The sequence below is a fragment of the Physcomitrium patens genome, chromosome 11 (genome assembly GCF_059467195.1).
Source record: "Physcomitrium patens ecotype Gransden chromosome 11, ASM5946719v1, whole genome shotgun sequence".
NCBI lineage: Eukaryota > Viridiplantae > Streptophyta > Bryopsida > Funariales > Funariaceae > Physcomitrium > Physcomitrium patens.
Window position 1 is genome coordinate 15409237 of NC_143420.1, and position 21760 is coordinate 15430996.

Below are 21760 nucleotides of genomic sequence, written 5' to 3' on the forward strand. Positions count from 1 at the left end.
TTAAATAACCAGCAAATAATTTCAATTATGCTGTCAATACACACACACACACACACAGATATATGTATATAGGATTGCATTTAAGTTAACAAGATAAATTTTAAAATGAAAATATTTCATTGAATGCAACGAGATAATAATTTTCGACTCAATCCATCAATTGAGCATCTCCAAATGATAGCAACTTAGTCCATCCGTTTCCCCAAGAAAAAAACAAATTACAGTCAACAAAAAACGTTTATTGGCCAGGCAGTAGTTGAGCACAGAAGAAGGGTCGTAGAAATCTCCTCAAAACTGTTGCAGAAACTCCACAACCTCAAATCATGCTAAAATTAAACGACAAATTGTCAATGACACACAATCAAAAACCCACGTCTTCAATTATTCTGATACTAGTTCAACACAACAAAACCGGTCGGTTTCCATCACATTTCACTCTACTCCCGTTACCAAAGATAAACACACACACACACACACACACACACATATAAATAAAGAAAATTAAGTTCGACTTACGCGTAAAACGACATAGAAACCGAACACTGAAACGGACACAGCAGAAAGAGGAGAAAAATGCGCAGGAAGAAGGAATCAAGGGTGAAAGGAGAGGCCCGAAGTTTCAACCACACCAATATTTCGGCTCAGATTCAAACACTATATTTGCCCCTCTTGCCACAGCCCCCACCCCCCACTTCCTTCCTTACTTGGCTTCGGTGTTGACTTTCATGAGATGGGGCCCCACTAGAAAAAAAAAAAAAAGGAAGGAAGGAAGGAAGGAAGGAAGTAGTTAGACGTTGGAGTTGTAGCAGTGGTGGTAGTAGTAGTAGTACAAAACACGAGGTGTATTGCTGAGAGGGCATTAACAACAACAACAACGTGGTGATGATAGTAGTAGTACAAAACACTAGTAGCATTGCTGAGAGGGCATTAACAACAACAACATCACCACCACCTTCACCACCACTACCTTCACCACCACCCCAGCACAATTGGGGCTTTTCTTTTTTCTTGCTCTGCTGCTGCTGTTACTGCGGCTGCCTTTCTGAAAGTGCTGCTCCTCTCCCTCTCGGCGCCCCCATCCTCGGAGCTTTGCTGCAACCATCGCCTTCATTTCTCTCACCCCCCCTCCCCCCCCCCCCTCCCCCGACAGCCTATATTTGTGTTGCTCTCCCCCTCCTCCTCCTCTCCCCCTCCCCCCTTTGCACCCACTCTAGACAGAACCTTGCGGTTTCGGATTCTACTTCGTTGTTGTTGGCTGTTGGTTGTTACTATCCCTGGCTCTTTGTACAGATCGAAGTGTTGAGGGTGTTTTGGAAGGATGAGAAGGAACTGCTACTAGCACCGATCAACTAGAGGCAAGCTACTAATTCCAGGTGACTGCTTCGTTGATGTCCTGGATCTATTTGGAAGGTTTGGGTGGGAGAGAGAGAGAGACGCTGGGTCGCTGTGTACTCGCTCAGGTTGGCGGAGTTTGGATTTGAGTCGGTCTTGTGCGGTGCCATGTGGGCGTGAGTTTGCGTGGGCGTGAGTTCGCTAGGGGTTTTGTCGTGTAGGCGTCTTGTTTGTTTTGTTTTGTTTTGTTTTACTTCTGATTTTTCTTTTGAGAGGTTGTTCAGTCAGTGTTGTGAATTCTGGAGGTGAGCAGGTTCTGCACTCGCCGGCAGATTCTGATGTTGTCAACATGGTCGTTTTAGGTTGTGATTACGGCATCTAGTCACTCTGAGAAGTGGCATTTTTCTTACAGCCACTGGATTGTGGCGTTTGCAGTAAGATCTTATCGGTGGATCTTGTGATTGAAATCCACTGGGAGTCGATATGATTCCCACAGTTGATGCAATATTTGTCTAAAAGTGTCGTCGTAGTTGTCCAGTTCCTTCTCTCGAACGGCGTTCGGAATCATAAATTTTCTGCTTTGTCGGTAACATGGTTACCACGTCACCCCACATGTTTGTAATTCTAACGGTGTACTGTTCATTCCTCGCAACGGACTTCTCAGGAGCTTTATCAACACAGCTAGACATTTTCAAAAATTGTACACTATGGTGTTCGACTCGGAAGGGCTCATGAGCCTGTCGGATGCGCTGCGTCAAGCGGAGAAAGTAGCCAAGAAGACGGGCGAGCCCCCTAATCTCGATTCCGCACTCATTCTCGCGAGGACGGAATCTGAGCATCCATCCGTGGCAGAAGTGTGGCGAGACTTGGAAACCAGAGGAAGCAAAGAGGATCCCTTGTACCCGAGCCACAAGCTTGCGTCGCTGGTTTTGGAGGATTCTTTTCAATCCCACGCCGTGGGGCATGCGATGGTGCAAGCGTGCCGCGGGGGCCACATTCTCTGCATTCGTCGGCTCCGGGAGATTCAGAATCAGCATCTGAGCGGAAGCATGCTCGTCGGGCTTTTCTCTGCGTTCGGAATCTTAAAAGCTGCCGAAGCTGGGCATGATGAGGTTGTGGAGGAGCTCTTGCAGCCAACGATGTCAGCGAGCACAGCGATGATGGGGTTCATGGTGGCCACCCGATGGAAAGATCAGAAAGGATCTGAGAGCTACCCATTTGTAGAAAAGCCGGGAAACACTCCAAACTCGGATTGGTTGCGCAAGATGATGAACTGCAAGTCCATGCTTCCACCTGGGAGCACTCACTTCCAGTCCGGGGGCTGGGATATCCGGGGCTTACCAGGATTGCATGAGAAGCTGCACGAATTGGTTCGCGCCTCATACCGAACTTTCTTGGTGTGGCGAACCGCCGTGATTGCAGCATCACAGTGCCACACAGACGTATTCAGGGTTTTGCTGAATAGGAGGCAAGCGGATAACGCTGCACTTGCGGAAGTGCTCCAGTCCCTCGAAACGCCTCGCGGAGATAAAAAGGGATCCAGTGGACTGGACAGCGAAGCGAAAAAAATTATGCAGGATAGAGCGAAAATGGACTCAGTTATGAATCAATTGGTGGAAGACTATAGCACGAAAAATTACCATGACGCCATGTTGTATACATTGTGGGGCCATGTCCAGCGAGGAGGGAGGGATGCTTCGGTTGGGTTGGGTGCGGGGAAGCCGAAATGTGTGGCTCAAGCGCAGAATGGGGTTTGGGAGATGCAATTAGAAGTCCCGATCCTGATGATGCCGGTGGAGTATGCTTTGGTGGATGAAGAGCCGCATCGAAGATACAAGCAATTGATGCTCTTGTATCCTCAGAGAGCGAAAGTGAATATTCAGCTTATTGCGGCGGTTGAAGCCCAGGCAAATTTCTTGCAGGTAGCTATTTTGGTTCCTCACACGTCGAACACGTCTGTTTCGATCTGCGTCGGTGATGAAAATGGCGTTTACTAATAGCGTGTTGGTTTGTGCAACCAGGTTACAGTGGGGGTGAAGCATGTGAGATTCAAAGTGGAGAATTCTAAGTGGCACGAGTCGTGCATGGGGCATTTTCCGACGGTGGTAATGTTGTCGCTGACGCCGCAGACGAAGGAAGGAACGAGCGTGACAATGACGAACTCGTCCTCCAACACGGTGTTCAAGATCGGTCATGCGGAAAATATCACCGTAGGGAGTGGGGCTGGCGATGGAGCGACGAGAGGCATAGCCGCGGGACTAAGAGCTAGTGCAGCTGTGACGATGAACTCCACAATGAAGTCGACGCCATGGAGGTTTGAGCAGCTCCCGAAGCAGGACACGGCTGATCGAGGGGGTAGCTTTGTGTGGACACTGCAGTCAATGAAAGGAATTCCTTTTGAGAGGTCTAATCCCCATCGCATGGCGGATACGAGCTCCAAGTGGAACTGGGCGCGAAGAGTCCCGGGCAACCCCTTGGACCAGCTTCCCTTCACCAGCGAAGGCGGGGTGATCTTCACTGGCGGCGACTATAGCGACACCATGATGTGGCGATTCCCAAAGACGATGGAAGGCAGGAAGTTAAGATGGAGCATTGAGGGGCAGATTCATTCCACGTTCACAACAAGCCGCTACTTCGAGACTCGCATTGCTAGCTTCTGCGGCGACATTGAGGAAAGATTGAAACTCCTGGAAGAAAAGAAGGACAAGGACAAGGGCGTCGAGAATGCGGACAAACCTCCGAAAAAGGAGAAGCCAGAGAAAGCAGAGAAAGACGAGAAGAGCAAAAACGAGGAGAAAGGTGAGAAAAGCAAAAACAAGGAGACAGGTGGGGTTCCCAGTCTGGATGAAGCCAGTAGGTCTGAGTTTGAGGAGTGGTTGGAGTTCAAGAGGTTCAAGGAAGAACGGATGCGAATGATGAGTGAAGGTCAGAGCACATAGGGAGTCAGACATGAAGCAGAAGAAGAAGAAGTAGAAGAAGATTTCAAGAGAAAGACTGGATGGGGAAGAGTTGATTGACGAAATGCGATTTGTAGAATATGGGAAGCACTAACACTGGGTGCAGAGAACAACACTACGCGCTTGAAACTCGGTCCTGAGGAAGGGCAAGGCTCCCCTCAATCTCCCGCATCAAACCCAGATAGGGGATTTGTGAGGCACAACATAGGAAGACGACTTGCACCAAGTGCCTAAGTACATTAGTAGGTCGCAGAATTGAGAGTCTTTCGGTGATTTCTGTGCAGTTGATAAGGTCGTGTGATCAGCAAAGATATCAGAAGCAAAAGATATCATCGACAGGATATCACAAGATCAATTCTTAGTTACCCTTCGATTATTTTAATTCAATCGCGATCTTCAAATTGAAGATTGCATCGTGTTGTTCCATCACACACAAGCTTTTCACAGTATTTCATTCATTTGGTGCCTTCAGTTCCTGGCTCATGTTTTCGAGTTCAGTCCCGCGAGTCTCTATCTGTCGCTTGGAAGAATGTTTTTCTTTTTTCTTTTTGACACAATAAGATCCTTCAAGTCCACCGTTCAGAGTTTGCCTTTATTGTTGTCGTCTCTCTGCGTGTGTAGTGATTGGTCGTGAAGCGGCACATGTCCCGCCCCTACAACTCCGGCCTGTTTATTTTAAACCGACACCTGTTTCTAGCTGATAGATTTAGAGCTGAGTGTCCTTCCTCGGGCATTGTATATGCTTTTAGAGTCGATGAGTTGAGTTGTTGCTGCAAGTAGGCAGTGGGTGAAGTGGAAGGTATTGATTAAATTCGCCGTGATGGATGAAGAAAGGAGAGAGAACGAAGGTGGGGATGGAGTGAGGAGAGAGTTAGTGGAGGGGAATTCCGATTCAACTGCCGATGAATCTGATGAAAGGATAGATGAGAAGATCGATGGCGATGGGACTCGCAGGCGCGGAAGTGATAATTCCATTGTCGAGGGTTCGCAATTTTCTCAGCGCAAAGCCCAAGAGTCGGCACAGAGAGTGGTCGTCCGGAATGAGAATCCCTTCTTTTTCTGGCTCTGGTTCATGGGAATCATGTCGACGATCATGCTAGTTTTCGTGGTGGGAACGAGTATTTTGAACAGTAATGTCAAGATTGAGATCCTGTCAATGCCTACGGGAGTGCGGGAGCACTTCGAGGCTGGGAAACAAGTCAAAGTAGAAGTGGGTAGGGACCGTAGCCCAGTCAAGATGTTTGTGCGAGCGTCTGTGGACCCGCATGCTGGTGCTGAAACTGTACTTCTGCTTCACGGATTGGGATCAAGCTCCTTCCTTTATCGGCAGCTCCTCCCTCTTCTTGCTGCAAAGCAGCTTGCCGCGGTAGCTGTAGACCTCCCAGGGGCTGGGCTATCGGAGAAATCCTATGTCGCAAGCGAGGCGACAGATAATCTCTCCGAAGACGATCACCGAAAGGGATTCCTCCAAATTCGATTGGAGGCATTGAAGGAGCTTCTGGTTGAAGGATTTTTCCCCAAAAGTTCCGATGAGAGCTCCGAGCATGAATTTCTTAGAAAGTTGAAGGGCTCTACAAATCTCAAGGGAAAGAAGTTACTAGCGCTGGGTTCTGACGAACTTGGACATGCATTGGATCAAATCGTTGCGTCCTTAGAAGTCGCTCCTGTGCATCTTGTAATGCACGACACGGGAGTGGAAGTTGGGTTAGCTTGGGCTTCACAAAACCCGTCCAAAGTGGCGAGTCTAACCCTTGTTGATTCCGTACCTCGTCTACCTTCTTTGCCGTTTTGGCTTTTCACGATTCCGCTCGTTGGACCTGTCATAGCCCATTCTGACCTTGCATTCAGGTTCGTCACCGTTAGAATTGATCCAGTTCATACTCAATTGAGAGACATGAGAATTTCGACCATCAAAGTTTTAGGGTTTAGGGTTATTATTGGTTTTATGTTGTTAATGGGCACGAAGTCACTTGCAGGTGGGTGTTGAGGTCTTGCTGCTTACACTACGTGACTGCCGAAACCGCTAAAGATTACATATACTTGCTGCGGAGCAGCAACGGCCTGCGAGCCTTAATGAAATCCTGGACTGCGTCGAACTCCAGTATGGATGTGGCAGAGTGGGCGGGGAACTCCAATTTGGAAGACGTTCCGAAGCAGATCCTCTGGGCTAGTGGATGGTCGAAAGAGTGGCAGAAGGAGGGTGAGCAGCTTGCAAAGAATCTTCCTGGTGCGGCGTTTCGTTCTCATCATGGCAGCCGATGGCCTCAGGTATGTATGGTCCATTTCTTCTTTCGTTGAGTGTCCTTAAATGCATCACTTGTTTTCATCATCAGACTGTACTCTCTGCCATTTATGCTGCACTGGTTACATTGAGAGCAGGAGGATGCAGCTCCCGAAATAGCAGAAATGATCGCAGAGCTCGTCAAGAGTTTGCCTCCCAGCGCGGCGCAGCCCGAGATGGGTGAACTGTTAGAGGATGTGGCCCGAAAGAATGGCAACCCAGCTCCTCACCAGAGCTATTCTTCTCAAGGAGGACTTGGACATAACCATGGACATCTTCAACACAGCCATGATCATGACCTTGGCTACACGGAAAGCCTGGGGGGATCTTATGGAGCAAGTCACGGTGGGTGGGTGTTATAATATGCTTTCCTTCAGAAAAAAATGTACTGACAGTTTTGAGGAATGTGATGAGTGAGCAAATTAGTGTTTTACTTCTTAAGCTTGATGTTCATCACGTTAAGGAGAGCGCCCAGGCCCGAACGACATCAAATTTTGCATCATTGAGAAAGCATCGAAAATGATGGTTGCTAGTTTTCGAATATCATAAGCACCTACTTTGGTCATTTGACTCTCCAATGGCCAAATTCACCACGATCTTATATCATTGATAGTCCAGAGACGCACATCATCATAGGAATAGCAACCCCGAGGTGCTGACAGGTCAGGAACTACTTAAAACCTTTGAACTTCAATTTATGTTCGGATTTTTATGGTTGTGATAAATTACTCCCATCCGGGTTGTGGCTTGTATCTACCCAAGGAGCTTTTGTTCCCAACGTTAGATTTTGTCCCCGAGTTGTTCTCATCAGACCCTGCACTTATCGTTCAATTCTACGAGTATTGGAGATACTATGCAAGGACATTATGTCTGCACACTTTCGACAGTATCGGTGGTCAATGGAGGTGACATAGTCGAGGAAGTCCATACAGACTTCACAGGCGTCTCGAATGCGGATGAGCAAACTGGTAGAAAGCGGTTTAGAGCAGCGTCGCCTCTCATACTCGACATTATCAGCGATTTTCCAGGCCGTAGCATATGTCTGGCCAAAACCGTAGCCTGAGAATGATCTAAACCTCTCCTTCAGCGTTTTTTCGAAGTTTTTTTTCTCACTTTTCCAGGTTCGAGATGATCCATTGCTGCATATGGCAACTCAGAACGCAGCGACACATGCAACATCTGGTCGTTGTAAAACTCTACCTCAGGTGCTTTGTAGTGTAGCATCTCCAAGCACAGGCGATGGAAACTCCTTCAATGACAGCCGATCTCAGTGCTGCGAAAAGGCTTCGTTCGTTACAGTCCTTTGATGGAATAGTCGAGTAAACATTCCAGCACCTAGTATGAACTGACAATTAATCAAGTTTGAGCAAATACAAGTTGAGATTAGCTAAAGGAATGCGAAAACTCGTACATTCGCGGAATCGGGAGGTAAAATCATATTCAGAAAATTATGGAACACAAGGTCTTCCAAAACACATCACGGAAATAAGTGTCAATGAGCACGAATGATTATCAGAAGGTGCAAGGGATGTGTTACCTGCCCACTGCACAAAGAGCCAGCATCAATCCTTACGGCGAGAATGCCAACAGCGGATACACATCAGATCCCTGATACGATGCGGGGAATTGCACAGGCAAAGTTATAAACGCACGGAAGGCATACAGAGTAGAGCAGTAAGGATTGTGCAGTGTGAAAAAGAGAAGCATTTCTGTACAAAAGCAGGGAGATGATACGCTGATGAAGTACCTGCAGCGCGCAGTGCACATTGCAGCCTTGAGGGGACGAGAGCCGCAAAAAGCATTTTTAGCTTTTGAGAGCGAGACCCACATGGCCCAGACGCACACTGCATGCCTCAGCGATTGCTTACGCCGCTTAAACGCGGGACCCTTCACTCCCCTCCAAGTTTCATTGCATCCTTAACCTCTTCCTGGAGCATGTTCCGCTGGTTACCCAACCCTGATCATTCTATCATTGCCACCTTCTGAGCACTGGAAGCCAAATATCTTCCAGAACTCTCAGAAAATCTAGCTCAAACTATAATAAGAGACTATGCTTGCAGATTGTCCTGCACACGTACCTGCTGAGTGCTCTGCTCGTGGCATCCGGAAGGGAAACTTCTCACCAGAAAAAGGTGAGCGCCACTGGACATCGGTGTACATTGCAGCAGCATATTATTCACGGCAACTGAATCTCACACAAGGTACACACATCTATTCCTGCTCGATCTGCATCTCCTAAACAACGTCGTTAGGCACAGTACATTGACAGCGCCACAGCAGGCATATTGGTTTTAGAGAATCTTGCAATAAAAGAACAGGGAGTTCCATACGGCTGCTACTAGAAATCGTCAAGCATCGTTCATTAGAGGGATGATCGTAACCTGTTGCCGTCGTGGTGTGCTGATTCGTTTGATGCTTGGATCCACGGCGCCACAACGTCTCCCGTTTCCAAGTCGATTTGGACTTGGCACCCAATAAACCATGTTCTCTTCTAAATTTCACATGCGCCGTCTTACCGCGCATTTCGACAACTGATTATACGCACCCCTCAAATTCCTCGAATTCCTCGTCATGGTTCCGAAGATGTACTGGATACCGCGAACCTTAAACCCTGAAACAGCTCACAAATAGAATTGCTCTGCGGTCAGAAGGTGATTCAAAACGGTACAGGAAATGGTTCACTCACAGCTCGAGAAGAACCAGGAAGGCATTAAGGAATTATCCTCTAGAATAATGCCCCTGACACAACTCCTTCCTACCGAATTCTACGGCGCACCAAAACAAATCGAACTGAAGAACCTTCTGAACCCAATCCCCCTAATCAAAGCCCATCTAAAAATGTTACTAGCGAATGCATAAACGAACGCTTCGATCAAACCCACAGAAGCCTCTCTGCTACCGATTCAGCAATCTCAACCTACCAGCTCGAACGAGGGCCACGGAGACTCGAACGAAGCTCGAGGCAGAAAGGTTTAAGATGAAAATTGAGGAGCCGTTAGTCTCTTCAGCAACTTAATTGTTTGTAAATGTTTCCTACTCCACGAGGATCCGATCCGGACTGATTTAAGTCAAAAAGAGAGGGAGGATCTGCTTCTTCTTAAGCACTCCCGAAATTGACGAAGCATCACTGGAACATGCAGCCTTCAAGAAATTATTGGGATTCAGTTGCGTGATCGTTCTGGAGCTAATGGACATCGAAGAATTTTTCTCCAAGAGTTGATCATTCTCAGAGTAGAAGGACTGCATCGTCGACAAATCTGGTCTGCAGCTGCCAGCGTCGGACACTATGTCAAAATTTTGTGCGGCCGCTTCACACTAGGAATCAAAGTGGGTCTGAGGTTGAGTGAAAGATACTCCGGAGTATCTATCTGGTGACGTGAGTGGAGAAAAGCACGATACTGGAATCGATACCGTCGAAATCGCAGTCGCAAGTTTCAAGAATCGACACGGAGCATGTGTAGCTGATGTAAGTTTACTGTATGGGTGTGGAAAACTTCGTGGCTGATCCTGTAAATTAATCTTTCAGGGGAAACATTAACATGGATCAACACCAGCATTATCCTCTTAAACGCCGAGCAACTCGACATCCCACCAATGGTACTGCATGGCATGGACAGTTGAACCGCATCAAGTTTCCAACACAACACTTGGGATTAAAAGCAGAGACATTATAAAAATTTGTGCTCTACAAAAGCCCCAAGAAATATCAAGGCAAGGTGAGGATAATAGGCAACTCACCCCCTACGCCACCACAAGTGTAGGTGCACCAACTCTGCCGGATCCCGTGGGATTTAAATCTGATCCTGGACTCCGTCGCCGTATGCGAGAATTCCCAGTTCCTTCGCTTGGTCACTGGTCTAAGTTACCTCTGAGCTGCTTCACAGCTGCCTGTCCATCGCTGAGGAACGTCTTCTGTTCCCATCCATCGAGCGGACTTGATCGCAGCGCGTATATATATAACAGCGACTGACCGGTACGTGATCTCCTTCTCCATCTCCTCAAACATTCTATGTGTGACCAATTTTTGCAATTTCGCCCCGGCTTCATTTTAACTCGCGTTGCACTGCTTGCAGCGCCCAAAGTGATCTTGCCACGGTCAATTAGGCTACCACTTGGTGTATCTTTCACTTCCTTCGGCGTGTGCGGCTGACTACCTTGATCGATACTGCGGTGATTAATTCCCCAGAGTGAGTTATCATGCGCGCAGTTCTAGTAGCATGAATGAACCCACATGTAGTTAACTTGTTGTAATCAACAGGAGCAAGCGCTGCTTTTTTTTTTGCAACCAGCACCTTGAGGCTGGTTGGTTAAAATATCATGTGCAGAAACAAAATCAGACGGGTGGGTATTTAATTGCTCAAGGAGATTGTTGCTCTCGGTGGTGCAGACTCTTCAGCAGAATGCCACAGGAGACGGGAGCAGATGAAGTAGAGAAGACTAGTGCGGGGTACAGTTGCTACACAGTAAAGGAGCTTGCGGCAAGCAAGTACGTGCACACCGATCCCCTCGCCACACCAATTGAGGAATGCTTTGACTGGGCCCACGAATTGCACGACCTGGTGGCCTTCCAAGGCTCCTCGGAGTTCTACTTGGTGGTGTTCCGCTCCGTTCGCAAGTCCACCGCTGACTCCGTAATGCTCTACGAGGCCGACGCCGCTGCTCAGGAAGAAGCTCGCCTCAGCGGCGGATTGCTCAAGGTGGGGTGCATGATTTCTTCAGAATGTGACAACATGGCCATTACGTGGAGGAGTAATAGCCTCGATCGGAGGTTTCATGTCACACCCAATGAAAAATCAGACTTGAATACAAAAAAAAGCAATCAAAATAAATTCATGCACTGAGAAACACAAACCCCGCTTCATGTTTTCTCCTCTATGAAAATCTGGTTAAATTTTTTCAAGGCACATCACGAGAGCAAGACGTCTGGCGTTGTGTTGGATTGATTCAACTCTGCATATTCACGTGTTGGGATTCTTACGCTATTGTTGTTGTTTTTCCAATGGTGCAGTACTGGTATGGAATCATGAACGAGAGGCGTGAATGCCTGGCGATGTGCATCTGGACTAGTCGCGAGGACGCGAAGAAGGCGATCTACAAGCCGGCACACCGTGTGGCTATGAAGCTGGCATCATCCATGTATGACATGTACCGGCTGGAGCGCTACTCCCTCCAGATCGACGAGAATATGGTCCCTACTTTCACTCTCCTCGGACGTTGCATGTCCTCCTGACATTCTTCTCGAGAACCACCCCGCTCGTCCCACACGCTCCCACATATCCTCCTCTGCTCTAGTGCGCACCCTCGGCCAGCTCCGAGGAAGATTCGATCTGATCACCAGAATCTCTACATTATTAGTATTCTCTTGTGCGTTCACAAGTAGGTAGTTTACTAAGACTTGATGGAATTATTATTGTATTGACGTTATCCTTCATTACGTGAAATTTCATCATATCATCCCTTATTCTGTGCACCCCTCGCGCTGAACACTGATTCAGATCCTTGTCTGAATATTCTCCATGTCTTGACATTTAATAATCGCACATCTAAAAGCGCAACCAGAAAAGCTCCGGACAAAGCTCAAAAGTACTGGTCTACAAAGAAGTTGCTTCAATATAATAATTTTCAGATACATGCAATGGTGTTCCTGTATGGGAATCTGTTCCAGAGAGGAGGTAGAACCGGCAACTCCACTACTACTTGCCGGCCGCACTGTGATAAGTTATTCTACTGTGATAGCTGATGTTGGATTTAGAAAATAGAGTCGAATGATAGAAATACGTGTTCATAATACAGACTGGTAGCCGTGTGCGATGTACCGATTGTCGCCATGGTGTTGGGTCCACCATGAGCCTGTCCTTCCACTTGGCGCGTGAGTGTCCAGATTCTGTGTGCATCCAGTCATCGTAGGATTCATCTCTGGCCTTTCTGAACCAGCAACACATGGATTGGGAGCTGAAAAAAATTCCATCGATACTGCAGTCCACACCGGAGTTAGCAGTGACAGGGAGTTGCACAGCCTCAGAAGTGCACCCCGTCGTCGCCGTCTTGCGTCGGTGTAGGCCCATCGCTTGAGGTCACCGAGTCGAAAGTCACTGCAACCGGAGACTTTCAACTCAGTGAGTCGAATGTCTCATGCCTTAATGCCAAATCTAAGTTTCTGGAAGCTAGGGTGGCATTGTCGGCATTTTGGATCTGGAGGATGGAGGTTTATCGATGGAGGAGCGGAGGACGGGGAGTGTTCATCGTCATACACAGGTTTTTTTGAGAAGAACCTTTTGGTTCAACGACGGAGTTGTCAAGGTCGGAAATTTTCTCTTGAAGATGAGGATGAGGATGTTTCAATGTCAGTGCAGGGGGGAGTTGATTGCTCATTGCTGGGAAACTCATTTACTGTTGCATGTTCGCGTTCATGGAGGCCGCTGCGACTACTGTGTCGAGGAATCGTCGCCCAGGTAAAGTGTCACAGCTTACCAAGTCTGGTCAAGCGTAAGTTTTAATAAGAAGTCAGCTTTCTCCATCTCCAATGAGATCATCCAGGTAAAAACTCGGTAAGCATCTCAGCCCTCAAAGGCAGAAGAGGTTGTGGGGATCCCGACACAGGTGCTGTGGGTTACTGCCGATTTCATGCTCACCAGCTTCCGTGCTCATGCTCATGCCAAAGACGGTGACGGTTGCACAGGCACAATTTGTGAACATCCAAGGTTGTTGCAGTATTTTTCCTTTTACCGTCTCATCCTCAGCTGTAGTACAGTGTATCGATCCGGTAGGCGCTTCCCTAAGTTAACGAAGATCGTTCTTAGCAGCAAAAGTATCCAAGTCGTCAAAGCGAATACGATGCCATCGATCACCAAGGAATCGGTAGGAGGGCCTCGCAAATTCAGATGCCATCCAGGGAGATGTTTGCCAAGGGCACGAAAGAAGCGTCCGGTGGGTCATGATCTCCGACAGTCGCCCCTCCATTTCCGAGACCGGATGGCAACCTCTTTCCTTCCTCTCCCACAACACACCTTCAGCAAACCGTCTCTGAAACCCCAAAAGTTCTGATCCTTCAGAGTGGTTGTTGCTTTGGGAGGTCAAGAACTGCTTGTGGGAAATCTGCACCAGTTGATGCCAAACGGACCAAACGGCGAGCGAAATTAGTGAGAGCGACGATTTCCGGGTCCTTGGACTGCAATGGCTAGAGGACGCCTTGACGGCCCCCCCCGGCATATTCGGGTAATACATGTTGTTGTAGCTAGTCGCAGTTGCCGGTGCGAGATCCGATTCCTAATGGATCTTCAGATCCGAAGCGGACGAATCCACAGTGAAAAGGCGCTCAGGTGGCTGTTCCGTCCACTGCAAAATGTGCGCCGGCGTGGGTTTCTATGGATGATCATCCCTTCGATGCACTCGCCGTGTGTCCCACCCAACTGATCACTACTACTAGCATCATATCTCCATTCTGGCCACAACATCGTCTCCTTCTTCTCCTTCTTCCAAGTAAATAAACTGCGGCGTTGAATGTGGATCCAGCACGCATTCAAGGCAAGCTTTTAGTCAGTGTTGCCGTGATAACCCATCGCACATGATCCCACAACCGTAGTGCATGCGATTCTGATGCCGCCTGCAGAAAAACCAGTACGAATTTCATTCTGATTTTTTTTAAATCATTTTTTCTTTTTCTTTATTTTTCTTTGGGTATAAAACAGTTCTATACCTCAATGATTGATGGGCTTCTTCTTGTTTCCTTCCTGTTTCAATTGCATTCAATCATCCCAAAAGCTGCTGATACTTGTGGATTCATTTAATTTAATTTATTTTAATTTTTCTTTTTTCTTAATTTGATAAAAATGATAATAATAGCTTAACATATTGATAGCAACACAAGTAGGTGGACGTGAAGGGGACTTTTGCAGTTTTTGTAAAATTGGTTTTGAGTTCTTTTCATGAACTAGGTTGGTTTGTATAAAATTTGCACAAGGTATTGTCAGAGGACAGTATATATATATATATATATATATATATATATATTCACTTCTATGAATCATGATGAAGCGACTACACAGTCGAGAAGTGGTGTAGCTATTGTTGGGGCTTCATCTCGAGTGACTTATGAGCCACTGGGGTAGTGGGATAGTGTGCTTGTAATGGATGATCAAGGGAAGTCATTGAACCACAATGGGTGGTGAATGGTGGAGTGGTGATGTTTCCGAGTAAGCTTAGGGTCACAAGATAATATAGCACCATTCTGGGACTTCGGGTGTACATGGAATCTTGCCCCATAGCTTTAGGCAAACTAGTCGGTGGTGTTGGAACATTAAATTATGTTAAATGACAAACAAAAAACATTTTGAAATGTTTGTTGGATACCAACCTTTGCATGGAATGTATGGAAATGTATAGAATTGGTGATGAATAAAAAATATTGAAATTTGGTAACGATACTAATCAAAACTTGAAACAAAACAAAACAAAACAAAAAATCATTAAGTAATACAAATTGTAAAACTGTGAATTGGCGGAGCTTGTGATGCCTCTAAACTTTCAGTGCAAATGATGATCAATTTGAAAGGATTGTTTCCCGGACTCGGTACTCTTCGATGCGGTCATTCTGTCTATGTCATGGAGTTTAGGAGGTTGAGGTGAAAATTTACGCGCACCTGCTGCAGTAGTAGGATTCCGTGGAGTATACATCCATTCGTTAAGATCCCCTGGAGCACCCCATCTTCTGTAATTTGCAATTTAAGAATTGCCAACATGCAGATGTGTGGGAGGCGAGCTCCAGAAATTTCGAGAGTTGATGGTGCTAAGATTACACGATGCTTCCAGCTTCATCCCAACGACACCTTGGATACCCTAAATTAATGGACGGCATTCATCTCTGCTACGACTGTTGAAGTAAACCAAATGTATTCACGTGAATTTATGTCAGATTCGCAAAATTGGAGGAGGATGATGCTGTGCTTCAAAGTTTGACCAGGGGAAGGTGCTGGAAAATCATACACGTAAGGTTCGTTTGCAGCGATGCAGGGGTACACCAGGTAAGTATGTTGAAATCTTCTTCAGTTTCTCCCCCTGGAAATGTGTACGAAACAGGTTAGTTACTCCGCTCAATTGCCTATTCTAGCATGTCTACTATCCGCAGCAGAAGGTCGCTTTCAATTTCAATGTCAATTCAACATATACTCTATCTGCCGACTTAAGCTGGACTTAACATACGTGCAGAGAGCACCCACTCTCAAGTCGAATCAATCCCATTGCTTGTTCAACGCTACCGGAATCGCATTTTAAACATGCAAAATATTGGCTTGGTAGCCTACTGCAGTACCCTTACATTCAATGTTAGTTCCTTTCTAATTCGACTTGATATAGCACTAAGACATCATCGATTACACAATCAACTCCTAACTAGATTCCAGTACTTTTACTACCCTACTTATTTATTGGTTCAAATTGGATAATTGCCATGGTTCGGCACGAAGCGTACCGCTCTCTTACATAGTTTGCACGTCTGGGGCAAGACCTTAGAGGCTGATGTAGAGATTATCGTAAATCTTGAAGATGCGCAGAAAATCGCACGCAATCGTTTGAAAATTTACACCTAGACGACGATCACTAGCAATGGCTAAGCAATTCTTTTCTACCATGGCAATCAATGCGCTTCCATTGTAGCTGGTGATATGAAACACCCCCCATATCACCCCAACAATGAATTATGTATCCAAGTCCTAGGTGGTCACTGACCACACATCCAAGAGTTCACAAAAAAACGGATACATGCCGAACCCTAATTCCTCCAAATCAATGAAAACAACAGCGCGAGACCAACATGAGAAACATAATCGGAGTAAGAGCGGTGGCTTGACTTACCAACATGAGGGCAAGATCCCAAGCTCGTCCGTTATCAGGTAAAGTACTGAAGTCCGAAGTAAAACTTATGAAGGAACTTAACCCAGAAAGGCAACGAAATCTACCACGGAAACAAAAATAAACACAGCTGGAGAAATTTTTGTTCAGCAAAGATCAGCATAGATCATTCAAAAAATGAAAAATTATCCGTTTCAAACATGATACTACTCCCTATTACAGAATTATGGAAAACTACGGTGTCGTATGCAAGAGACATGGAAAGCCAACTGCATAATAAACATGCAAACACGCCAATGTACATTCAATATTTCATACCAAACTCGTTCCTAAAAGGAAGCTACTAAACCATTTTCGAAAGTACTCACAACGATTTTCAGAGAAATTTCCAATGACAATGCCCAGGAACGACCAAAATTTCTTCAACTCAATCCCAGATATTCCCCTGCTGTGCTGATCCTTCTGAGGACTGGGATCAAAAGGTTTACGAATCGTAAGTCTGACAACGCAATTTCTAGCATTGGAAATTTAAGGTCAGAGAATATCTATATATATATATATATATATATATAAATCTGTGTGTGTGTGATGACGCATCAACGCCTCCCAGCCCCTCCCTCATGTTCCTCGCAAAAAAGAAAAAAAAAAGAAAAAAAAAAAGAAAACATACAAACAAACAAAAAAGAAAAAGAAGAAGAAGAAGAGAAGTAAAGACTGAAGCGATGATAGGAGAAAATTAAAACGAAGAATAGAAATGTTGCAGTAGAGGTAGTAGGGCGAAGTGCTCACCAGAGGTAAATCTAGCTTAAACCATGAGCTATGGCGAACAACGACGACAACATCAACAGCAACAACATCAACGCAGCAACAGGCAACTTGGAGAAAACTTGACGAGAATCAGAGTTGAGCCCCTGTATTGAGGCCCTGGGTCGACATCTTCGGTTGAGACCCGTAACGATGTTGTGTTGGCCCGATCCGGGTACGGGAGCGAATATATATCCGATTGTTTTTCATCCACGGGGCTCGAGCTGCTCACTTTCTGAATAGTTGGCTGAGATGACCCATGCCATTCAGTTTCAATATTTTGACGAAGTCAATTCTTCAATACTCAAAACAGTGAATTCTATGAAATTTCTCAAAGAATATATATATAAGAAAAAAATAAGGACATTCTTTTCTTATTTATTTATTTATTTATTTATTTTCAAATACCCAAATCTTTAATGTTATCAAGAAAATTTTCTAAGCTTGGAATTATTTTCTTCACATGGTAAAACGAAGCTAATTTAATGATTAAATTTGGAAACACATTTCACAGAAAGTCCTTGCAAATAAAACAATACTAATGATGAGTACTATTAATAACCAAGTTTGATTAGAAAGTAGTAGATATTAAAATAAAATAAAATAAAAATCCTCCTCCCTTGTAAAAGTCCTTTCTGAATTGCCCTAACTTATTATTTGGCATTCAAAGATTATGGACATAATAATGACAAACTAAAATACTATTTATAAATATGTAGAAGTTTGAAATTTCACAAAAAAAACATATATAATTGAAGTATGCGTAGAATAAGAAGAAGAAAACAAATAATATGAGACATATTTTTAATACATGTCTAATTAAAAGTAAGTTTTTAAAAATAAAATAAAAATAGATAATCTATAATATTAAAGGATTTTTGGAAATATGAAAATTAAATATGAATATTCATAATTATAAAGAGTTAATATAAAAAATACCATAAACTTCTCCATATAATTAAAAATTAAACTATCAAATAAAAAATAAATTCTAAAAGTCAAAAAGTAAACACTCTTCTTGTATATATTTACATACAATAAAAAAAAATATTATTAATACAATATAATGAAAAATATTATAATAGAGATTATTAGTATAGTTGAATAAGAGAATAATGTACGAAGTAATGGGAATCAGGAGGAGCTAAGAGAAGGAAAAGATGACATGAATGTCAAGAACTAAGTATATTATGTATTAAGATTTATGTCCTTAATATTCTTTATATATATATATATATATTATCTCTCTTCTAGAGATAAGATCCACAATAAGTAGTTATTATATATTGAAGATGTCTAAGATATTGTAAATTGTATTTGCTACATATTCTAATCTTTTTTTTATAGCAAAGATTTGTTACTTTTCATCTTGATTTTGATGGATGTCATCCATGAAAAGCATCAACCTTCTTTATTGCATTTGCAAGATTCTTAGCTAGCTTCTATATAGGTTCACTAATATCATATCCGCATTAATGAACAAGATATTCCAACATATTTTAGCATCGCATTGAGTTCAAGATTCCTTCTACATCAAATTTTTGATTATTAGTTAATTCTATATGAAGAAGTGGTATTTGGCTTCTTTTTAAGATATCCATTGTTTTATATGGCTTAAAAAGATATATTTAGAATATCAAATGGATCTTTTTAGATTCTAGTAGATGTAGTCAATAAGCAACTAGATGTCATGGACATACACATGTAAATCAATAATTACTTATATGATTAGATAAAAGTAAGTAAAAGTAGGTTATTTCTATAATATCTTCTATAAAAGCTTTCTAGAAGCTTTATAGATGCTGCTTTGACTTTATAGGTATCTATAATTGATTTTTTAGATTAAAAATGTGGTCAACAAGTTATCTATGTACCACACAGGTTGGTAGCTTGAAAGACAAGCTAACTATGTGGTGTACACATAAAAAAATTGCCTTGTAAGCTAAAGCATATGTCCTACAAAGTAAACACATATAAAAAGTCCTATAGAATATTGCCACATAGCTCTTAGTTAGATAGTATATATAGAAACAAGAGTGAAGTCCTCTTCATTCTTATCAGCTTTTTTCTTACTTCTAGTCTAGATTCAAGAGTCTCTAGTTTCTTTGTCTTCTAGCAATAACCATTTCAGTTTCTTTTTAATATACATACTTCTTTATTTCAATTTTTTTATACTTGTTTATTTACTTTTATCAAATTCTTGTCCTTGACAGATTGACAAGAGTATACTTACAATATCAAAGCCTTGTCTTTTTTTGATTAAGAATAAGTTATCATTTTTTTTTGATAAGACATAGGCATATTAGAAGTTACAGATTACCATCTTTTAAATTAATATTATTCTTAGTATCTTCTTTGATGTCCAATCTTCTCTTCTATAAGACTTGAGTAAAATTAGATATGTATATATTTTAAGTATTATCATGGCAATCAATGAAGAATGTAATTGCACAAATACAAGAGCAATTGAGGGAGTTAATTCTTGCGATACATCAACTCAATTTAACACCATAAGCAGCAACAAAAATAGCATGAAGTGAAGATTTAGATATGATTGAAGTTGCTTCAACATCAGTATCAAATCATGTCTCTTTTCCTACAAAGGAACATGCTTTTGATACTAGAAAACCAAGAGTTGCCTTACTTAAGAAGTTTGATTGAACAAGATTCAAGTTTTGAAGATTTATCAATCAAGTATAACTTATGATTGAACTTCAATCTCAAAGCTATCCAACTCTAAGATCACAAGTTAGATTCATTCGTATACTTCTTTTAAGTTCAGCATTATTGTGGTTTTTATCTTTTTTTGAACAACAAGATACAATACTTGATAATTTAGAGGATTTTTTGGAAAAGTTTTGATCTATGTATGCAGATAATGATATAACTCATGTTGCAACCGAGAAGATCTATATTTTATGATAAAATAATTAATCCATAACATTATATGTTTGACAATTTAGACAACTTGCAATTAATATCAAGTAGGATGATACTGCAATTATTAGCCAAATTCTCTATAAATTAAAGTATGAGGTAAAGAAATTGATGCTCAACTTACCTGATCTTCAAACATTGAGTCAAGTAATTGACTTTGTTAAATGTGTAATAATCAACTTTTTGAATTTTGATCTGAAAGTCAAATAAGTTGGCTTCAATATTATTATAATTCAATAGCAATACCAATGCCTCTTCAATACATATATTTGAAAGTAGACGATATGTAAATTGATATGGTACATTTGAAACCTCTTACTAAGCAAGAAAAGATTCATTGCTATTTGAAAGGATTGTGCTTATATTATAGAAAACCTAAGCACACTAATCAATATTGTCTAAAGAAGTGATATAATTATAAAATGACAAGTACAAATATCAAAAAAGATAATATATCAAAAAACAAGTTTGTTCAGCTACAATAGGGATTGTGTGGCTTGAACCTTGTACGATACTTAATGAAGATCCTATTCTCTCCTCAGAACCTTCTCCTTGTTTTATATTTTATATTACTTTAGGACCTAAACATTACAAAGTTTATGCCTTGTTAGATATAGGAGCCTCATCATGTTTCTTAGATGAAGAATATGCTAAAAACTTAGCATATCTTTAGTGAAGAAAATTAAACATATTCATGTAGAAATCATAGATGGTTTTCTATTGTCTTTTAGACATGTTACTTACAAAACTCTTCCTATAGAACTAATAATCAATAGTCATAATAGCTTTGTAGTATTAAATATTATTAAATCTTCTATTAATCTAATCATTATAGGCTTATTGTGGTTAAAAAAATACAACCCTTGAGTAGATTTGATTTATTGTACTCTTGACTTTTTTAAAGGTATAATTAAGAGTATAGTTAATCAAGTAAAAAATCATAAGTCTAGTATAATTAAACTTGTGTTTGTAAGTGCAAGAGCTTCCTTACATGCTATAAAAGAAAGATTGTCTTATGTCATTTATGCCACACCCATTTCTAATGGTACAAAGACTTCAAGTGGCATTCCAAGCCAATATTAAGAATTTTAAGATGTATTTGAGAAAAAGAATACAGATATTCTTTCAAAACAATGTCCCTATGAATGCTGAATTGATATTCAAGAAAGAACACAACCGTCATTTGGATCAATCTATAATTTATCATAAAATGAGTTGGTTGAATTCAAAGAGTATATTGAAGAGAATGTAACTAATAACTTCATATGCCATTCCAAATCTCTGATAGCAGCGTCAATTCTATTTGTGAAGAAAAAAGATGATTCATTGTAGATGTATATTAATTATTGAAGACTCAATAAGACCACCATCAAAAATAGGTACCCACTACTTTTAATATCTTGATTTCTTGATTAATTGAATCAAGCTAAGATCAATATAAAAATAGATCTACAAAGAGCATATAATCTAGTACGTATCAAAAAAAGAAATAAATGGAAGATTACCTTTTGAACTAGGTACAAATATTTTGAATATAATGTCATGCCTTTTGGACTTATAAATGCACCAACAACTTTTCAACATCTTATGAATGATATTTTTG

At 42.4% G+C, this 21760-nt stretch overlaps 4 protein-coding genes and 1 long non-coding RNA gene across 19 annotated transcripts; 3 read left to right on the forward strand and 2 right to left on the reverse strand.

Moving 5' to 3' along the window:
* The first annotated feature begins 870 nt into the window (after positions 1 to 870).
* Positions 871 to 4718, forward strand: LOC112288390 (uncharacterized). Of its 2 annotated transcripts, none has more exons than XM_024532514.3 (3): positions 871 to 1355; positions 1997 to 3254; positions 3354 to 4718. In XM_024532514.3, the coding sequence occupies exons 2-3, from the start codon at positions 2040 to 2042 to the stop codon at positions 4269 to 4271; spliced, it is 2133 nt and encodes a 710-aa protein (XP_024388282.1). In that variant the 5' UTR covers positions 871 to 1355; positions 1997 to 2039; the 3' UTR covers positions 4272 to 4718. The 2 variants fall into 2 exon arrangements, with proteins under 2 accessions (XP_024388282.1, XP_024388281.1); XM_024532513.3 differs by having other exon boundaries at positions 875 to 1373.
* Positions 4719 to 4832: 114 nt separating this feature from the next.
* LOC112288391 (protein AUXIN RESPONSE 4) lies at positions 4833 to 7326 on the forward strand. Its single transcript, XM_024532515.3, has 3 exons — positions 4833 to 6137; positions 6266 to 6557; positions 6669 to 7326. The coding sequence occupies exons 1-3, from the start codon at positions 5110 to 5112 to the stop codon at positions 6930 to 6932; spliced, it is 1584 nt and encodes a 527-aa protein (XP_024388283.1). The 5' UTR covers positions 4833 to 5109; the 3' UTR covers positions 6933 to 7326.
* LOC112288393 (uncharacterized) lies at positions 7086 to 10448 on the reverse strand. 4 transcript variants are annotated; one of them, XR_002971542.3, is made up of 7 exons: positions 10309 to 10448; positions 9492 to 10170; positions 8952 to 9181; positions 8649 to 8796; positions 8318 to 8498; positions 8108 to 8178; positions 7086 to 7915 (listed from the first exon to the last, which is right to left on the reverse strand). It is a non-coding gene; the product is annotated as an uncharacterized LOC112288393 (long non-coding RNA). The 4 variants fall into 4 exon arrangements; XR_012218512.2 differs by having other exon boundaries at positions 8318 to 8513; XR_016505615.1 differs by having other exon boundaries at positions 8318 to 8527.
* Positions 10449 to 10559: 111 nt separating this feature from the next.
* Positions 10560 to 12040, forward strand: LOC112288392 (UPF0643 protein PB2B2.08). Its single transcript, XM_024532516.3, has 3 exons — positions 10560 to 10757; positions 10958 to 11267; positions 11579 to 12040. Exons 2-3 carry the CDS (start codon positions 10971 to 10973, stop codon positions 11798 to 11800), a joined length of 519 nt encoding a protein of 172 aa, XP_024388284.1. The 5' UTR covers positions 10560 to 10757; positions 10958 to 10970; the 3' UTR covers positions 11801 to 12040.
* A 1105-nt stretch (positions 12041 to 13145) lies between these two features.
* Positions 13146 to 17335, reverse strand: LOC112288394 (uncharacterized). Of its 11 annotated transcripts, XM_073537228.2 has the most exons (5): positions 17206 to 17328; positions 16420 to 16885; positions 16037 to 16221; positions 15553 to 15624; positions 13146 to 15439 (listed from the first exon to the last, which is right to left on the reverse strand). In XM_073537228.2, the coding sequence occupies exon 5, from the start codon at positions 13792 to 13794 to the stop codon at positions 13351 to 13353; it is 444 nt and encodes a 147-aa protein (XP_073393329.1). In that variant the 5' UTR covers positions 13795 to 15439; positions 15553 to 15624; positions 16037 to 16221; positions 16420 to 16885; positions 17206 to 17328; the 3' UTR covers positions 13146 to 13350. The 11 variants fall into 11 exon arrangements, with proteins under 11 accessions (XP_073393329.1, XP_073393328.1, XP_090110537.1 ...); XM_073537227.2 differs by lacking the exon at positions 16037 to 16221 and having other exon boundaries at positions 17206 to 17318; XM_090254411.1 differs by having other exon boundaries at positions 13146 to 15624; positions 16420 to 16546; positions 17206 to 17317.
* Between the last annotated feature and the right edge of the window lie 4425 nt (positions 17336 to 21760).